At 43.5% G+C, this 16,622-nt stretch overlaps 1 protein-coding gene across 2 annotated transcripts in view; it reads right to left on the bottom strand.

The window, feature by feature from the left end:
• Window positions 1-16,622, bottom strand: part of nav1b (neuron navigator 1b) — a 54,775-nt gene that overhangs the window by 11,962 nt on the left and 26,191 nt on the right. Inside the window, exons 4-16 of one of the 2 annotated variants that reach the window (XM_068314754.1) lie at window positions 15,724-15,874; window positions 13,735-14,035; window positions 12,023-12,785; window positions 10,634-11,050; window positions 9,403-9,444; window positions 9,145-9,305; window positions 8,425-8,598; window positions 7,623-7,675; window positions 7,452-7,475; window positions 6,995-7,072; window positions 4,792-4,875; window positions 3,908-4,019; window positions 3,681-3,802 (exon numbers count right to left, since the gene is read on the bottom strand). In XM_068314754.1, the coding sequence (XP_068170855.1) occupies window positions 3,681-3,802; window positions 3,908-4,019; window positions 4,792-4,875; window positions 6,995-7,072; window positions 7,452-7,475; window positions 7,623-7,675; window positions 8,425-8,598; window positions 9,145-9,305; window positions 9,403-9,444; window positions 10,634-11,050; window positions 12,023-12,785; window positions 13,735-14,035; window positions 15,724-15,874 (2,482 nt within the window). The remainder of the gene's footprint in view (window positions 1-3,680; window positions 3,803-3,907; window positions 4,020-4,791; window positions 4,876-6,994; window positions 7,073-7,451; window positions 7,476-7,622; window positions 7,676-8,424; window positions 8,599-9,144; window positions 9,306-9,402; window positions 9,445-10,633; window positions 11,051-12,022; window positions 12,786-13,734; window positions 14,036-15,723; window positions 15,875-16,622) is intronic. The other variant, XM_068314755.1, reaches the window with a different exon arrangement.

Genomic DNA, 16,622 nt, shown 5'->3' with positions numbered 1-16,622 from the left:
TGGATCTGGTGGGGCTTACCTCCACGCATAGCCTCGGTTCTGGATCCAAACTCCTGGATAGGGGTTGGACCTTGTTTCACTCTGGAGTTGCGTCAGGCGTGAGGCGCAGGGCGGGTGTGGGGATACTCACAAGCCCCCGGCTGAGCGCCGCTGTGTTGGAGTTTACCCCGGTGGATGAGAGGGTCGCTTCCCTACGCCTTAAGGCTGTGGGGGGTGGAACTCTGACTGTTGTTTGTGCATATGCACCAAATATCAGTTCAGAGTATTCGGCCTTCTTGGGGTCCCTAAATGGGGTCCTTGAAGGGATCCCTGCAGGGGACTCCATTGTTCTCCTGGGGGACTTCAACGCACACGTCGGCAATGATGGAGACACTTGGAGGGGCGTGATTGGGAGGAATGGCTTCCCTGATCTGAACCCGAGCGGTGTTATGTTGTTGGACTTCTGTGCTAGTCACGGATTATTAATCATAACTAACACCATGTTCGAACACAAGGATGCTCACAAGTGTACCTGGTACCAGAGCACCCTGGGTCGGAGGTCAATGATTGATCTTGTGATCGTATCATCTGATCTTCGACCGTGTGTTTTGGACACTCGGGTGCAGAGAGGGGCAGAGCTGTCAACTGATCACCACCTGGTGGTGAGTTGGGTCCGTTGGCGGAGGAAACCTTTGGATAGACCTGGTAAGCCCAAACGAGTAGTGCGGGTGAACTAGGAACATCTGGAGGAGGACTCTGTCCGTGAGGCCTTCAATTCACACCTCCGAAGGAGCTTCTCGTGCAGCCCTGTGGAGGCTGGGGGCATTGAACCTGAATGGTCGATGTTCAAAACTTCCATTGCTGATGCTGCAGCTGAGAGCTGTGGTCTCAAGGTCTTGGGTGCCTTAAGGGGCGGTAACCCTTGAACACCGTGGTGGACCCCGGTGGTCAGGGAAGCCGTCCGACTGAAGAAGGAGGCCTTCAGGGGCATGTTGTCCCTGGGGACTCCTGAAGCAGTTGCAGGGTACCGACGGGCCAAAAGGACTGCAGCCTCGGCTGTGATGGAGGCAAAACAGAGGGTGTGGGAGGAGTTCGGAGAGGCCATGGAGAAGGACTATCGGACGGCACCAAAGTTGTTCTGGAGGACTGTCCGACACCTCAGGAGGGGGAAACGGGGAACCATCCAAGCTGTATACAGCAAAGATGGGACACTGTTGACCTCGACTGAGGAGGTTGTCGGTCGGTGGAAGGAACACTTTGAGGAACTCCTGAATCCAACTACCCCAACTGACCCGTCCTCTGTTGCAGAGGCAGAGCTGTAGGATGATGGGGGATCAGAGTCAATCTCTCGGGGCGAAGTCACCGAAGTAGTTAAACAACTGCACGGTGGCAAAGCCCCGGGTGTTGATGAGATTCGCCCGGAAATGCTGAAGGCTCTGGGTGTTGAGGGGCTGTCAGGGATGACACGCCTCTTTAACATTGCGTGGAAGTCTGGGACAGTGCCGAAAGACTGGCAGACTGGGGTGGTGGTTCCTCTTTTTAAAAAGGGGGACCAGAGAGTGTGTGCCAATGACAGGGGCATCACACTCCTCAGCCTCCCTGGAAAAGTTTACTCGAAGGTGCTGGAAAGGAGGGTCCGGCCAATTGTCGAGCCTCAGATTGAGGAGGAACAATGTGGGTTCCGTCCTGGTCGTGGAACAACGGACCAGCTTTTTACTCTCACAGGGATCCTAGAGGGGGCTTGGGAGTATGCCCATCCAGTCTACATGTGTTTGTAGACTTGGAGAAGGCATATGATCGTGTCCCCAGGGATATACTGTGGGAAGTACTGCGGGAGTATGGGGTGAGGGGGCCTCTCCTCAGGGCCATCCAATCCCTGTACGCCCAAAGTGAGAGCTACGTTCGGGTTCTCGGCAGTAAGTCGAACTTGTTCCGAGTAGCTGTTGGCCTTCGCCAGGGCTGCGCTTTATCACCAATTCTGTTTGTGATTTTCATGGACAGGATATCGAGGCGTAGTCATGGTGAGGAGGGGTTACAGTTTGGTGGCCTGAGGACTGCTTCACTGCTTTTTGCAGATGATGTGGTCCTGTTTGCGTCATCAGCCTGTGACCTGCAGCGCTCACTGTTCCGGTTTGCAGCCGAGTGTGAAGCGGCGGGGATGAGGATTAGCACCTCCAAATCTGAGGCCATGGTCCTCAGCAGGAAACCGATGGAATGCCTTCTCCAAGTGGGGAATGAGGTCCTTCCACAAGTGAAGGAGCTTAAGTATCTTGGGGTCCTGTTCACGAGTGAGGGAACAATGGAGCGTGAGATTGGACGGAGAATTGGGGCAGCAGGAGCGGTATTGCAGTCGCTTTACCGCACTGTTGTCACAAAGAGGGAGCTAAGCCGAGAGGCAAAGCTCTCCATCTACCGTTTAATCTTCGTTCCTACCCTCACCTATGGTCATGAGCGATGGGTCATGACCGAAAGAACGAGATTGCGGATACAAGCGGCTGAAATGGGCTTTCTCAGGCGGATAGCTGGTGTCTCCCTTAGAGATAAGGTGAGAAACACTGCTTTTCGCGAGGGGCTCAGAGTAGAGCCGCTGCTCCTTCACGTGGAAAGGAGTCAGTTGAGGTGGTTTGGGCATCTGGTGCGGATGCCTCCGGGATGCCTCCCTAGGGAGGTGTTTCTGGCACGTCCAGCTGGGAGGAGACCTCGGGGCAGACCCAGGACCAGGTGGAGGGATTATGTTTCAACACTGGTCTGGGAACGCCTTAGGATCCCCCAGTCAGAGCTGGTGGATGTGGCTGGGGAAAGGGAAGTTTGGGGCTCCCTGTTGAAGCTGCTGCCCCCGTGACCCGACTACGGATAAGCGGTGGAAGATGGATGGATGGAGATATGATGAATAAAATGAATGAATGTTCCTATAAAGTATGTGTAGTTTCTACTGTATTTCTGCTCTTGACTCTGTCCACCCTGAATAATTATAAAAGGAAAGATGAATTAATTAATAGCTCATACATAAAACTAGAAAAAATCTGTATCAACATTTTAATGTACTCAAATCTAGGTGGAGAAAGAATTGACATTAGACAGAAAGGTTTGATGTCAATTCAGTCAGACAGAAACAAACAACAGAGAGTTTCTTAATGGTTCATAGTGTGGTCTGTTAGGGGTACTACATACAGTAGGTCTGAGAAGAAAAGGAGGATCGGGGGTTTATCTACTGAAGGAACATCACTCACCTCAAAGACCTGAAACAAAGAGCAGGGCAGCATGAGGGAAAGACCAGAGTCACCTTTATTAACAGATCAGGAGCGAGACAGGAGGAGAATCGACATGCAGGACGAGAAACTGGAACACGGTTAGAGCTTCCATTTAGATTAAATTAAACCTCATGTATGACAATACTGATAATAAAGTAGACTTTGCATACCTAATAATTGTATTTAATAGGCTTCTAACATACCCTTACACTATGTATTTTTGTATTTTAACCTATATTATGATAATCCTGGGTTGATTACGACAAATACTAAACGGTCAAAGTATGAGTTATATCAGTTATAATTTTATTATATATTACCTGTGATATTAACAAGAAAATGTTTTTAACAACTCTAAAAATGACATCACCGCTGAAAAATACAAATTCTGTCTCACAATGTGCTTGGATTTTGTAAATTAGACCTTTTTTGTGCTCTAACTGCCCTCACCCAGCTCTTCTTCTTCTTCTTCTTGGCCTCCTGCTCTTTGAGACTACCCATACTGGAGTGACTGGTGGTGCTGGTGAGGCTGGAGATACTTTCTGATGAGTTCTGACGATTGATCAGCAGCTCTACATATCAGGAGAAGAGAAAACTGAGGTTACTGCAAACACTTTACTTCTTCATCTTCACCTCTGCAAGTGTTTTCCACTTTCCATCCCGAGCATATCATTCACCTTTAGGTGTGATTTCTGGGTTGCTGAGGGCTCCCTGAATGATTTCTTGAGCCTCTGTATTTTTAACCTTCAGAATCTCAATGGTGTCTTTCAGCTCAGTGAGCTCAGAGTCCTGATGAGGGAAAAACATCAGTCAGTATCCATCATGGGAGTCTACAGTCCTAGAAACGAGGACTGTGGATCAGTCAGTGAATGAATCCTACAGTAGAACCCTTCAATCAGCGGATGCTCTTACTTTTAGATATCCTCTGACAGAATAACATATTTAATTGAGAAGAAATTATTCCTTTTTAAAAAAAAAATGAGTGAAGTTTAAGTTCCCTAGGAGATTCCCAAGTAAATTTCATTCATCCTCCAATCAGTTCTATTAATACATGTGGACATCATAAGAGGCCTCAGATGTATCCAACACAAACAACCAAAACACCCCACACAAAATTATGTGACATATTTAACATCTATTTTACAATATGATTTGAAATTGAACATTGTTTCAAGAGGTCTGATGATTTATTTTTTTTTGGATACATTGCATTTCCTGACCCACATACAGTTATCACGTGTCCACTAATACCAACAGTGGTCTGAGGCTCTGCAGTAACAGTTTTATCACTGAAAAAATAATCAAAGTCTCCTCCAGCTCTCTTTACTCTTCTCTTTGTTTACTTCACTCACTCCCACTTCCCCTCTTATTTTCACCTCTTTCTTTTATAGTTCTCTTTTATTTAAACTTAAAATTAAACTGTCATTATTAATGCATGTGTGTGTTGTGTGTGTGTGTGTGTGTGTGTGTGTGTGTGTGTGTGTGTGTGTGTGTGTGTGTGTGTGTGTGTGTGTGTGTGTGTGTGTGTGTGTTGTGTGTGTGTATTACATCTCAGAGGTACCTTTTCACTAGAGGACACTGATAGCGTCTGCAGGCGTGCCGTCATCAGCGCCAGACTCTGCTCAAAGGCTGCTACCAGGTTAGCCTTCAGAGGGAGAGGGGGGGGGGGGCAGACAGGGACAGTCACTGCATCTGATTGGTCAATAGCTTCATATGCTAAAAAGACACAGATCAAGAGTCTCGCTCCATCTGCTGGGGGAGGAGGGAGCGGTGGGCAGCTGTGGATGATGTCAGAGATGAAACAGGAAGGAGGCGGAGGAAGGTGGCGGTGTGGCACAGGAACAAACCTCATCACCACTTTATAGCATATTTTGCCATTGGGCTAGGATTTATTACACTCTGCCTGCTAATGGAGGGATTTGATGTGTCTACGTTCATTATTATAGTTTTGATGGTCATACAGCCCATGGGTTGGCTCTTTATTTATTTATTGCATTGTTTCCAGCATCTCCCCCCTTCACATCTTTGTTCTCTTTCATTTTGTTTTCCACTCAGCGAAAAAGGCAATCATTTTTGTGTTTGTTTTACTCTGTTTGCTTTTTGTTTTTTTGTTTTTTTTTAAGGATTTCTGTATGAGTTATGAAAACATTCCTGTAGAAACGCAGTGCATCATTCAAAAAACCATGTGTATTCTGGTATTGATCCAGATCACCTACTGGATCCAGAATTTGTCTACACAACAACTGCAGGCAGACCTTCTGTATATCTATATTGGCCATTTTAATATATATGTAAATGACTTAACTGGAAACAATATGTTGACATAATAATAGCTAATGAAAATACGTAGCTGTGACCCTTTTCAACATGCTTTGAGGTGGGTGATGAGGTTGTCTGTGCCACCAGGAAATATGGGATGGTAGAAACAAGTCAGCTTGATGTTTGTTCAGAATCAAGTGGAAGCAGCAGAGATCTGCAGAGGAAGCAACAAACCTGGCCTTGCTGCTTGACAGTGGGAAGCAGACAGGGGGCAGCAGCGAGTCCAGCCGCCAAAACACCCCAGAAGTAAAAGAGAGGGACAGTGGCGTTAGGCGTGGGATTGAACTTCTTATGCAGTAAAAATGCTCTCACACATGCACACACACACACACACACACACAGGCTTCATACAGTCATTCAAGGTCTATTCAAATCCATTATCATCTGTACTGAGTGATCAATCAGTGGACGGCATTCTGTTTACACCTGGATTAACAACGTGTCTATTGGTTTTATCCACATGCAGATAAAAATGTACATCATTGGGACCGAGTAAGACTATTTTTAAGGTGATGTGCAACATTTGTCAAATTTCAACAAAACCCAAGTAATTAAAAACTGAGACAGTTCATACTTCTACTCTTACTTATTTTTTGAGAGACCTTTCAGATTTTTATCATGGATGACAAATTTATAACCAGTTTCTGTCAATAACATGTCATGTTTTTAAATGAATGTAATGGACGATCACCTGAAACAGCTACAAGAAAAAAAATCAAACCTTCAGAAATAGATTTAATGCACAACATTAAGGCAAAAAAAAAAATGTGTAGAGTGTGTTACTCATATCTGTGTAAACACTGCTAAAAGAATTTGGTTTTGTTTCTTGGCAATGAGAACTGGTCTCCGGTCACATCAAACCTGTGCTTACAGCTATCTAGTTGTGCTTTAGATCACTCAGAATAGATAATACAGTAAGTGAGGTCCCAACAGTGTATTAAAATACTCAGGTTAGAGGATAGTCTAGCAGAAGCAGTATATAAGAGTGCAACAGGTTGTAGTTTATACTTGTTGTCTATGATTAGATTGGTTAGGTGGTCCTGATGTTAACCTTCAGTGTGAGTCAAACAGCATTACGCATATCCAGGCTGCAGAACGACACAAATGTTGTGGACCATGTTCAGCTTCCAAGTTAAGGTACAACATGTTCAAAAACATAATATACAAAGCCTCAAGTGGAAAACCTTTAAAATCTTTAAAGGCTTGCCCTTATTCCCTGCACACAGAGGAAGAGCAAGCCTTTCACCTCATGTATTCTTGCAATGTCACCATAAATGAAATGAACTGCAGACACAAGACACACCTGTTAAAAGAGATCTCTGTATCCCAGAGGTGCTTCAGAGATTTAGAGGATATAATCTACATTTTGAATTACTTAAATCATTTTAAGATACTAAAAAAAATGTTGAAATGGGGATTTTTAAGGAAGTAAAACTCATACATACATTTGCAGAAAGCTGCATGGTCAGATTGGCAACCTTTTCCTGGGAAGATTCCAACTCTCTTCTTAACTTGCGGATTTGCTGAAGATAAATTGAAAAGTGAGGTCCATTATTATGATAATCCACTAATAAACCAGTAGGCATATTTCACTTTATGGTATGGATATATAATACTTTTGTCATGCACTGAGAATATTATAAAGATGTTTTGATTAAATGTTAGAGATGTTGCTGGAGGGAAAATATTAGAAATTTAAAAAAAAAAAGAACAAAAACAAAATTGAATTGGATTATGAGCTCCTGGGGGAAGAAATCAAAAACAATGGATAACATTGATTAATGATTAAAAAAATTATGATGGGCATACTCGTTCCAACATGAAATGACCAATAGGTAAGGTAGAGAAATGACACAGTGTGTTTTTAGAAGCTGTTGGACACGTTGGACATGTTGGCCTTACCTCTCCTTGAATCCTCTCCTCGTTCTAAAGAAGGCATGGTGAACACAAATACACAATAAACACCGATAAAGGAAAGAACAGCATTCATAGAATCTGTTAGGAGAGCCATTTATGCACAGTAAAAGCGAGATAGTGAAATTACTTTAGAGATGCAGATTATAGTGAACTCACCGATGAGTAGTTTGATGACGCATTGGAAGCCAGAGAGAGAACAGATCCGTGCACTGAAACAGGAAAGGAAGGATCTGACTTCACTATTAAAAGTAAAATACATGTATTCTGGGGGACGGGAATTTCACAAGCCTATTGGCTTCTACCCGTCAGGCTTTTTCTTTTCTTTTTTTTCCGGATGTAACATGTCCAAAAAAACAATAAAGAAACTAAATAAATACATATGTTGAGATATTACTACCCTATCTCGTTCATTAGGGGCATTTAGGATGAATTATCATTCATTCATTCATTCATTCATTCATTCATTCATTCATTCATTCATTCATTCATATGCATCGCAGAACCACACAAAAGACAACCACTCATGCAAACACCCACACCAATGGACACTTTGGAACCAAACAATCAATTATGATATTTTTTGATCCCAACATTCTGTGTTCAAAATGCTTCCAGCCTTCTCTCTAGTTTGTCACGTATGTCTCCTGTTAATGATTCCAGTGACGTCCCACTTCCTGGGAATGAGTACAGGTTCAAAGCCGACATTATTCCCAAGGTTAACTGATACAAACAGGATTTTACTCCCAGTAGTGTACCTAGTAAAAATCTTAAGCTAATCATTTCATTTAATTAACAAAATGAAGGCACCAGAAGCTCTGTCCACATTTCACAGTTCACAAAAATAAACGTCCTTCTGACATTTTGCCTAACGGATTGTGTTTGATTCTGTATGAGCGGATGGTTTTGTTTCATCTGAGGTCATTTATTGTGCGTCTCCCCTGCAGGCAGGTGGCCTCACCATCGTCCCCCGGTTCACGGAGAGACCCACACCGCATCACGGATTTTGGCCGGTCAGTCAGGGACATGCTGCTGCCTGGGGGGGAAGATTCGTAGAGATTGCCGGCTGAGTCGCTGGTGGGGCCAGTGCTGTTGGAGCGTGATATCCTTGGGGTGCCGCTGGAAATTGGTGCCACTGAAAAAGATAAATGTTTATAGAGACAAGTAATGGAAGAGATAAGACTGCAGATCGCAGTAGCACACAAACACACACACACACACACACACACACACACACACACACAAACCTAGGTAAAGCACTTTGATGACTCAGTGAAAGTCAACCCTACGGTTCGTCAACAGTCAAAGATATAAATATCCCCTGACTTGAACCCCTTATTGCTTCCAAAGTAAGTAGATTTCAAACTTACACTCAAGTGTAAATGAAGATATACAGCCAGCCAAAAAAGGCATATTCACATAGTTAAATGTGATACCAGGAAAATTTGACATCACTTCATCATTCCAACACAACTGGATCCAACACCAACGACTTGTGTCAACATTACTGAGCTGTAAAACCCAGGCTGGACTCCCCCCTCAGTGTGAACCTCATAACCTGGTTAACAATAATCTAAGATACGTCGGATGACTTATTAGATTATTCAAGCCTCGTAACTTCCAAAGCTGCAACGGTGAATGCTTTTAGAACCTGTCATTCAAATAAAGCCAGAGCACTCACCCACGTTGGTGAGAGGAGCCTTGCGGGAGGAGGGCTGGAAGGGGTGGGTGGGAGAAGGCAGCTGAGGGGGGCTATGGCTCTCCGTCATGCTGGATATGGTGTGGGAGTGGCGTCTGCCCGGTTTACTCCCTTCACTCTCAGACAGGCTTGAGCCAAAGCATCTGAGAAAATAAAGGGAAATTTTAAGGTTGAAGGACGACGATACGAGACAAGAGGAGGATTCAAACGAGCGCGTGGAAAAACAAGAGTTGGACGTACTCGAAGCCTTTCTTCGGTAAGGTGTTTCTGTCTGTCTGCAAGCTGCAGAGGAGACAATAAAAACATTATTAAAAGAGAATAAACAGTAATTGTATGTTCCTCAGAGACGTGCGCTGACACTATAAATGAAAGGGCCTGCAAAAGCATAAAGCTGGGATATCTCTCCCATATGGCATACTGGAAACTGGCCTGAAGCTACAGTCCTACAGTATGAAAATATTCAGACAATGTCCGACTTAATGAGCAGAAATCTCCTGATGGATTTAGCTTTCCATATTCTACATGGCACAGCAGAGTTTCCATTCCCCCAAAAAAAGGCACATAAAATATGAGCGACTGCTACCAAGAGCTGGCCCGAGTTAGACGTGTCCAATCTGAAACTGTGAATATTAATCATGTGTCAGCAGCAAGGACAAATGAAGTTATATTATATATAAAAGCAGCTCACAGAAAGACAACTTCTTTTTACTCAAACATTAATTTTCCTTGTTATTTTTCTCTTAAGTTGAATAATAGGGTGGCGCAGTGGGTAGTGTTGTCGCCGCACAACAAGGTGGTTCCGGGTTCACGTCCCGCTCTTTGCGGAGTTTGCATGTTCTCCTCGTGTCTACGTGGGTTCTCTCCGGGTTCTCCGGCTTCCTCCCACCTCCAAAAAACACGCCCTTCAGGTTTATTGGCCGTTCCACATTGACCGTGTGAGTGTGTGCATGCGTGTTTGTCTGTGTCTCCGTGTGGCTCCGCGGTGCACTGGCGTCGCGCCCGGAGTTTCCCCCGCCTCACGCCCTCAGTCAGTTGGGATCGTCTCCAGCTCCCCGCAACCCGCTACAGCGGATGAAGCGGTGGATAATGAATGAATGAATGAATTCAGTGAGTAACATGCTATCTTTTATGTCCTGGTCATGACAGGTCAGGGGGTTAGGAGTTCATCCTGACAGATAGACTAGAGAACCAACAGAAATTCTACATGTATTGTTAAGCAATTAAAATGGTGTTAATTTTGACCGCATTGTTGTTTCTTGAAACACTAAAAATGACTTTATTTAGGAAGGAATTTGGAAACTCAAACTTTGCAGCGACCATTTATTCCCATCTCACCACAGTTGAACATGGTTTAGTTTTATAACTTAACGCTCACATACTGAGGTCAAAGGAAAGGACGGAATCACGTTTCGTCAACTTAGCCTATTCAGCAACACTAACACTATGAGATCCATCTTAAGATGAGACCTACCTCTCTGCTAGGTTGAGGGAGGTCCTGTGTTCAGCTCCCCAGGTTCCCGTCCCCCTCTCCTCACTGTCATGCTTCTCAGTTTTGATGAACCTGGAACTGGAAGGCACGCTCATCTGCAGGGGCAGGGACTCCAGGCTGCGGTGCAAGCCGGACAGTTTGGGGTAGAGCAGTGGTGATCCGCTCACACTCAGGTTCTCACTGGTGTAGGAGCTGGTAGAGTCAATGTGCAGTAGGGGCGCTGGGCTGGGCGTGAGGCGGACGGGGGCGTGAGAACCAGCTAGGTCCTGCAGTTTGGAATATGGGGGGACTTTGGGTGGGAGATCCTGGATGGTCACACAGGAGTCGAGACTGTTGGAGTTGACTTTGTCCAGGTGGGCCAAGCTAGGTGGGTGACCCAGAGACTTTGTGTTTAGCATCCTGATGATCAAACAGAAGGAAAGAAAGCATGTTATTAGAAGTCTGAGACATGATGTCCAAAACAAGTAGTATAAGAACTAAGAAAAAATACACACACACACACACACACATACAGTTATCCCTCACACATCCGTGCATCAACACACGCGGCTTCACTACATTGCTGATTTTTAATAGGTAGTCACGTGATACCGTACGTGCATACTATTGGCTGACGGCATCCAGAAGTGCGCTGCGTTCAGTGACTCTCAGAACGCAGCGCACTTCCTTGAGACAGAAAAATGGCTTAAACAGTCTAAGAGTGTGGGAAAAGGTAATACATAAAGAAGGTGGTTTAATATCAGTATGGGGAGGGTTCATAAATGTTTAAATTACAGCAAAAAATATGTTATGTTCTTGCGGGTGATTCCAGGAACGCATTAACCATGGGTAACGAGGGGTACTGTACTATATAGTACTGTGTACTATATACACAGTAATACAGTGTATATATATACAGTGTATATATATACAGTGTGTGTGTGTGTGTGTGTATATATATATATATATATGTGTGTGTGTGTGTATGTATATATATATATATATATATATATATATATATATATATATATATATATATATATATATATATATATATATATATACACACATATATATATATGTGTGTGTGTGTGTGTGTATATATATATATATATATATATATATACACATATATATATATATATATATGTGTGTGTGTGTGTGTGTGTGTAAATATATATATATATATATATATATATATATATATATATATATATATATATATATATATATATATATATATATATATATATATACATACACAGTTTACACAAACACACACATATTATATTCAGGAGAATTTAGCAATTCAAGACACTGAAGTCTGTCAGAGATTACATCTGTGTGTCAGAGATTACATCAGACGATGCCTTAAAGCATCTTTTTAATGACCTTGGTGCGGTGGGTGACGACAGTTCTGGGTACTTGTTGCTGTTGGTCCGTCTCAGCCCATGCAGTTTGACTGCAGAGCCAACTGTGGAACTATTTTCATCTCCTTTCAGAGAACCACAGTCCATGTCAGCACCCACAGCCTTGGCCTTGGCTCTCTCCTTCTCCTTCTCCCGGTCTGTCTGATTCACCGGGCCAATGCTTGTTCGATTTACCATTTTGCTGCTGCAGCTACTTGGGTCTTTAACTCTGGGACCTGTGGAGGCCATGGGAACAGGTTTCAGACTCAACAGACTCGGGTCAATGGTGCCACTGACAGGCCGGGGCGAGGGGCGACCAATCACACTGAGCGTGCTCGATTTGGCCGGTCGAGGCAGGCTACGGTACTGAATGCTGTTTCGAGCGTTTGGCCCCAGGAAGCCCTGCTCACTGCTGGCATCAAAGCTGTTCTTTCGACCAGATGGTGCTCTTCCTCCCACAGGCTTCACAGGGATACTAGATGACTTGGGGGTTTTCCCCACAGTGGCAGAGCCACTGGAGATAGTGGTGCCCCCTGCTGTCATAACTGTAGCTGTACCAGTGGCTATCGGTGGCTTCTTGTACCCAAAGGAGGCTCCAGCAGTGGGTTTGACTAAACCTGACGGGGGTTTACGGTGCTCTGCTTGATGATGATGATGATCCCTGCCAGCATCCGAACGAGACCGTTGTAAACCAGCAGTTTTGATGGAAATCTTGGTTTTATCCAGTGGCTTCTCACTTTTAGGTGCTGAAGAAAGAAAGACATTATAATGGTGAATGACAACATTGTTTATCAACCATTACAATTAATAAAAACAGAAAGAATCAGGCCAAACAGGAAAGAATGACGATAAATGGAATAGAACCAGCAGCTACACACACACACACACACACACACACACACACACACACACACACACACACACGGATTCTCTGTAGACACACACCTAATCATAAAAGTTCATGTTCATGTCATTTAAAATAAGCAAAGATTTATTAATAGAATTTATTCTGAGATTTTTATGTGCCCAGGGTGTTGAAATTGACTCACAGTTTTACTCTGCATCTAATACAAATTATTTTTACCAATATAAAAACTAATCAAGGTCATGTTAAAAAAAAACATTATTCATCATTATAGACAGGAACAGATATGATGAATGTGTCCTGACTGAAGGAACTTGTTAAAAGATAAGAACATTAACATCTGATTCGTCTGCAATAAAGGAAATATAACAATCCTGACTTTTCAAGAAACTATGCTAGACATATTTTCTGTTGGGAAATTGAAGTCAGAATTCAATGTCAAGAGTTTTGTTTCAAAGTTTAAACCTGTGGAAATTCAAAATAAAAAGGTCCAGAAATGCTTGTATGTAAACGTAACTTTAAACTGTGAAATGATGGAATGTTTGCTCTGGTTTGAATAATGCAGCTGCTGCAAATGAAAGACACAGTAAAGACAGAAAGTAGGTGGCCTTTCTTAGTGAAATGCACGTTGATGCATTTAAATCTGTGTAACAAATCGCACAGATATCCACTTTAGCTGACATACAAACAAGACATTTTACATTACAATCCAGCACAAAATGAAATACAGGTATAGGATTAAGATTCCTCAACAATGTCACTTTTCCAAAACACTCCTATTTAAGAGCAACAGGACGGGACGTATGAGATGTGTAGGTGAGAGGTCTCACCTGCCACCTTCAACATGCTCTGAGAGGTATGAGTGATGGGCGACGTCACGCCGACAGGAGGATTACGGCCCTTCCTGAAACTTCCCGGCTGACCCAGACTCTGAGGTTTTTTCACTTCCCCTCTACTGCCTGAATCTTCACTGACGCTCGGAGGCTTCTTTCTCCACTTGCTCGGGGCTTCTGTCTTCAGACTCCCGGTGTCGTAACTGCAGCTGTTGAGTTTGTGTCCGGCTTTGCCGTCCTCACTGTACCAGGAAAGTCCACTCTCCACCAGAGAACGTTTTTCAGCATCAGTTCTGAGCTGAGAGAGAGAAGCAGGCAGAAGGCAGAAGTGTTGGAAACCATGAATTCATTGCACATCGTTGTGTATTAGCGATAGAGATGACTGTTGTGTGCAATCTTTGCTTCTCCTCCGCTGCATTGCAGTGGAATGGAAGAGATGTAACCCAAGCAGTGGTAACCAGACAAGGGGAGTAAAACAAAAATGGAAGGAATCTTACGAGAGGGGAGAGCTGGAGTTTTCATTTTTATTTTACTGTGCAGTGGACAAGAAAAGTTGGGTAAATGGCTTTTACAGTACTTGGTTAGCACCTTTGTTCGCTGTCCATGTGTGAGCACCAACCAGCTCTGTGTGCAGCACACAAAATGCTACAAAAGCTTTACATCATGCTACCAATAAACGGTTATAGGAATACAAGACTTAGTAAGTTATCTCCAACTGATTGACAAGTGTTTGTTCAGTCTCAGAGGGAAGTCACACCTGGACCACAAGTCCCAGGGTCAGAGTATTTTAACACTGTCCCCACGCAGCACACCCGCTGCTCACTAGTCACTCACCAATGGCGTAACTTTGCAGATCCAGACTGAAGCAATAGCCTTCTAACAACCGCCTCCCTCTTCACCTGACTGCTCAAGCTCCCCTGTAATAAGTGGGTCACTGCATGGACTCGATTTAAATAGCATCCTTCTAAACTGAAAGCTCTTGATAACACTTGCCAGCATTTGCTCAGTAACTCATGCCGTGCATTGAGGACGAGGCTGTCAAGACAAAACTGCTCATGCTGCTTCCTGGCACCACGACAGTCACACAGCGACAGACGGCTCATTGGGCAGCACTGATGTCCATTCTACCCTCTGAGCATTAAGTAATAAAATACACCAAACTCTGCACAGCTGGATAAAGACAAATACCATTTATACATTTGTGAATGATGAGGAATAATAATACAGTTGTATATATAATATCAAACGTTTCTGAGTGGACACAGGTACATTTCAGGTTCAGCATTGAAAAAAACAATGACATTTTGTAACAGAATTGAGGAGTGACGACCTTCAAAAAGTGATTCACAAATTACTCTTCATAGGTCATATTTTTCACTCTTTAAAAGAATCTTTCTTACCAAATGTTTTGGAACTGATCCAGATCAGCCTCAGCTGGTTTACGGTGAAACATAATCCTCAGTGTTAACCACAACCATCACAGCTACATCCCCTAAAAGTGTTTGTTTTTAACACTCACTATTCAGCACAATCATCCTTCTTTAGATAGTGCAAAGCAGCAACTTAAATTATGACTCCTTAAATAAATTTCACTTTCCATTTCCTCACCTTTCGATGGTTTTAGAGAACCTTGAGCAAGGTTTGATTTTTCCAAAAATGCAGTTAAAAACAAAATTAGTTGTTTCAGTGTCTAACAAAGCACTTTTAGTGGGTCTGACTTAACCACAAAGGACTGTTGCAGCTGCATCTTTGTAGCGGCTGAGGCGATTGATGGACCGATTCCTAAATTAGTTTAAAGAAATTCTTCTCCGGTCTCAGACTGGAGGTTTGTGATTCTCTGTGTGCAGCACTCACATTAGCTCACATATTAGAATTAAACACTGAAAATGCTTTAGCAGAGGCCTTGTGTGCATTTTATGCCTGGTTTACAAAAATGAAGACAAGCTACTGGATTAACTGACTGTTGGATACAGAATGTCAGCTCACCATAACAGAAGAGTTGCGTCTGGATCCCAGGGGTGTGCTCGGTAGGGAGTTGAGGGAGGAGCTGGCGTTAAACTCCTCTGAGCTGAGGTTTTCTGACCCGTCCCCTTCGCCATCGCTGAGCCCGCTGCTAATGGAGCTGCTCTCGTCCCAACTGAAACAGGACAGGAAGACCCTTCAGCAAACAGTGCTGCCACCGACTGAATGGCAGCCCTGTAAATGAGCAAAGTGTAAATCTGTAGAAATCTGTGTCTAAAAGTTGGCAGCAATAGCGGTACACCCATCTGTTAGCAGTAAGCCTTATCTGGAGGGGGCCACATGCTCAGATGAGCAGGTAATTCCAACATGGCTGCAGCTGCCACAGAGCAGATCTCCAGACAATATGTTGACCAAAATGAGTAAATTCATTCTTTGTCCATATCTGCACAAGTAGTTTTGAAGCTTTTAAAGATTATTTTCTTTTATTTTGCTGTGACACAGCATTGATTTTGAGTACTTGGAACATTACTAACACCTGACAAATGCTAAATGTCTGAAACGACAAAAATTACAAAACAAAATCTTACAAATGCAAAAAGAAAAGCACAACAAAGCCTCCGGAACCCATTTTCAAACAAAAATAACCTATAAACTTTCACTGGATCGATAAGGGACAGTATATGTTACAGATTATGTTACAGAATATGCTGGTAAATCAAGTTAAGCAAAAAAAAAAAGTATTTCAGCGAGCAGCTGGGTGTGTTCTAGAGAAGGATGAGGGGAAATCACAATTCTAAACCCTCCCTCCACCCTGCAATAAAGTCATGTGTTACTCTGAAACAGATGCTGCTAGATCGACCCCATCACGTTAGGAAGACAGGGAGGAAGCTGCTCCCCAAGCACCAGGTCTCTTTGAATACATT

Source organism: Antennarius striatus, chromosome 5, assembly GCF_040054535.1.
Source record: "Antennarius striatus isolate MH-2024 chromosome 5, ASM4005453v1, whole genome shotgun sequence".
Taxonomy (NCBI): domain Eukaryota; kingdom Metazoa; phylum Chordata; class Actinopteri; order Lophiiformes; family Antennariidae; genus Antennarius; species Antennarius striatus.
This window is presented reverse-complemented; position numbering and strand designations above follow the sequence as displayed.